The sequence below is a fragment of the Microtus ochrogaster genome, chromosome 8, assembly GCF_000317375.1.
Source record: "Microtus ochrogaster isolate Prairie Vole_2 chromosome 8, MicOch1.0, whole genome shotgun sequence".
NCBI classification, from domain to species: domain Eukaryota; kingdom Metazoa; phylum Chordata; class Mammalia; order Rodentia; family Cricetidae; genus Microtus; species Microtus ochrogaster.
In genome coordinates this window covers 39,916,811-39,920,117 of record NC_022015.1, presented here as the reverse complement: position 1 = coordinate 39,920,117, position 3,307 = coordinate 39,916,811, and the positions used below count along the sequence as shown (strand labels likewise).

The following is a 3,307-nucleotide window of genomic DNA, read 5'->3' as shown; positions in this document are numbered from 1 at the left end:
AAGGTAGGCCAGGGAGGACACCAGGCCAGCAGACTTTGGTGGCCTCCCTCCAAGTCCCTGTCCTAGGGTCTGGGCAGGAGTCTGCTTCTGGATAGGATGCTTGTATTAGTATGTAGATCTTGAGATCAGCCTAAGACCCAAGAGCCAGCTCTGCATCACCTAGAGGACAAGGCCACTGTATTCAGGATGGATATGGGATGGCCGCCTCCATGGCCACCATGGTTTAAGAGCAGAACACTCATGCCAAGGGATGGAAGGCATTCCAGGGAAGCTTCCGGAACGAAAGATCTGATGAGGATCTGAGCCTGGAGGTACACATCTGTAATCCCTTGGGAGGCCGAGGCAGGAGAATTACAAGTTCAAGGCTGCCTGACTACATAATGAGACCCTACCTCAAAATAGTCACACACACACACACACACACACACACACACACACACACACACACACACACACACGTGGGGAGGAGAATACAGCCCATTGTGAATAAGCGGGGAGATTAAAGCATCCAGAGCAGAGTTGTGGAGTAGTCGTGGGTCCTGTTCTCCAGGAGAGTGACATCACACTGTAGCTGTGTGTACCTGCAGTGTATGTCCTGTATGACCCCAAATCTGCCCCTACAGGAGCTCCCTAGCAGCTGTGCCTCTGGGAGTCTCTCCTCCCCCCAGATTTCTCCCAAGGGCTATACGCCTGGCTCACCACTAGACTGGCATAGGGACCTTCCAGCAGCTCAGCAGGGGCCTGCCCTGCCTACCCTCCTCCCAGAGTAGAACCAGCAGGAGTACTTCCACTTGTTGGGTGGGGGTAGTGAAAACACCTGCCTCTTCATCACTCCTCAGCCCCACGGCCTCACTGTGCAGGTGAAGATAGGCCCAGGCAGAAATGCAGAACCTTTAGCAAAGTGACACAGGAGTTTAGAGTTCCTTACAAACAGCAGGGCCAGGGAGCTTGGGGAGCACATTACCTCTCCATCCCCAGCCAGAAGGAAGCAGATGGGCTGGGAAGGAAAGGGATGGCTGCTTTCCAAGTCTGTGACAGGAGCTTCCCGCTGCCTTTCCAGTGCCCACTATCTTCCTGAGCAAGAAGCCCCGGGAAAAGGAGGTGGATTCTAAGAGCCAGGTCATCGAGGGCATCAGCCGCCTCATCTGCTCTGCAAAGCAGCAGCAGACCATGCTGAGAGGTGCCATGGCGGTGAGAGCAGGGGAGGGGGAGTAGGGAGATGGTTAGCTAGCCCTAATCTTTCTCTTCTCTGTCGCCTAGTGTCCATCGATGGAGTTGAGTGGAGTGACATCAAGTTCTTCCAGCTGGCTGCCCAGTGGCCCACTCATGTCAAGCACTTTCCAGTGGGCCTCTTCAGTGGCAGCAAGACCACCTGAGACCCTGCCTCCCAACCACTCCCTCCTGGCACTGCCACCCAGCCTCACCACCTGCAGGCAGGGAAAGGCGAGCAAGCCCCGGCCCAGCCTCCCTTTCCCAGCACTGGGCCTGCCTCTACATGCCCGGTCCTGATGGACACTGCCACTGGGGATGCAGCCCTCCCTCTCACTGCCCAGCCCTTCTCTGGACTACCCTCCTCCATCCTGTTCTAGGCCCAGAGCTGGGTGGTTCTGCCTTCTGGTGCCCATAATCCCTATAATTGGATAATCTGAACCGTCCTTCCCGTCACTCACCCCTGCAGCACCAGTTCCCTTTCTGGAGCACTGGTACACAGGGAGACAGCCCAGCACTTTACCATAGCCTGGCCACCAGGCTCTCAATTTCCAAGGCTCTTCTGTTAGTTGCTACACACCCTGCCTTCCCCTACATGATAACTGTTACAGGGCTGGGGCCTGTGGTGACCTCATCTGCACCACAGTTTCCCAGTAGAGTTGGGGGGATATCTAAGCATCCTGACGTTTCTGGGATGGAGGGGCCTTCCCAGTTCTCTTCCCATGCATGATTTCCTGTCACCTCAAGTCCATGTGGATGTCTTGTGTCCTGAGTGGTGTCTGTTTTTTTTTTTTTTTCTGGTTGTTGGGTAACTTGTCCTGTGCACAGGTCCTGTCCTTGAGGCTCCTTCCTTCCTCTGCCTCCTGTCCTCCCACCTAAGATAACTCTGGTTTCATGAGGTAGGAGGCAGCAAGCCCTGCCCCCCAACATACATTGTCTGTGACTCGTATCCAGCCATATGTCTCCCTTTCCTGTGTCAGCTTGCCTCCCCTTCACTGCTCTGTCTCCTTACTTCCTCCGTGGCAGGGCAGCGGAAAGAAGCCCATTTCCACCAGGTCTTCCCCGGCAGCTGCCTTCCCTCTCTGCCATGGATGGGTCCCAGACCTACCTCAGCCTCCTTATCAGTGTCTTGAGGAGAGGCTGAAAAGGGACAGAGCCGGCCCAGCCTCCATGCCCCCGGCACCTCTGGAGCTTCTCTGTTGCCCTTTGACTGCTTCTTAGCAGTGTGGCACGAAACTGCACTTGGGACATGTTTTCTCCTTCTCCACAGCCTAGATTCTTCACGTCCTTCTCCACTGCCCAGCCCTACTGTCCAGAGTGTCTCCTGGCTGGGCCTGAGAAGAAGTGGGGTGGGAAGACTGGGGCCATGTTGGGTTTTTTCATTCAATAAACTGGTGATTTCTTACCAACTGCCTTGTGCTTCTGCCCCTCACTCTGTTACTGCCACCGTCCACCATCAGCAGACAGAGTAAGGCAGGAGCACGAGTAGAAAGGAGTATGCTTCTGTGTCCCTTCACTGCGGAACAGGAGTGAACATGGCTGCCCAGAAGAGTGGGTGCTGCTCTCGTGTCAGACCCCACTTCCCAAGGCATATACACCTGTCGCGTTCAGCCTCCACCCGCAAGGATGACGCAACACCTGGAGCTCTTCTTGCTAGCAGTTTATTCAGGACCTTTTGACAATCGAAGCTCTCTCTCTCTCTCTCTCTCTCTCTTCTTCCCCTCTCTCCCCGGACAAACCTCTCCCAGCCCTTAAAAGGGCACGGGCCGGGCCGCCAACCCCGGATTGCCAGGTGGGCACTGCCCATAGGTCCATGCATATGCAAGCAGCTGACAATCATTGCGTGATCACAGCATAAGTCAGGTCTTAGCCATAATTAGGAGCTGATTATCAGATGTGGCTCCACGCAGCTCGCTACGTACACCCATCCCTCCCTTCTAAGTCCAAGTGGTCTTAGCTCTGGCTGGAGGATGGCTTGGAGCCTGGATCTGTCAAGTTTATTTTCCTGTTGTTCCTTGACCTGAGATAGGGTCAGTGTCCTAGTTTTGTTTCCCATTGCTGTGATAAAGTACCCTGACAAACTAGCACTTGGGAGGCA

The 3,307-nt window shown here is 54.9% G+C and overlaps 1 protein-coding gene across 1 annotated transcript in view; it reads left to right on the top strand.

Moving 5' to 3' along the window:
- Positions 1 to 2,620, top strand: part of Pacs1 (phosphofurin acidic cluster sorting protein 1) — a 146,063-nt gene extending 143,443 nt beyond the window's left edge. The window contains exons 22-23 of the mRNA XM_005351977.2: positions 1,061 to 1,180; positions 1,261 to 2,620. Of these exons, the coding sequence (XP_005352034.1) occupies positions 1,061 to 1,180; positions 1,261 to 1,376 (236 nt within the window). The 3' untranslated portion in view covers positions 1,377 to 2,620. The remainder of the gene's footprint in view (positions 1 to 1,060; positions 1,181 to 1,260) is intronic.
- The last annotated feature ends 687 nt before the right edge of the window (positions 2,621 to 3,307 follow it).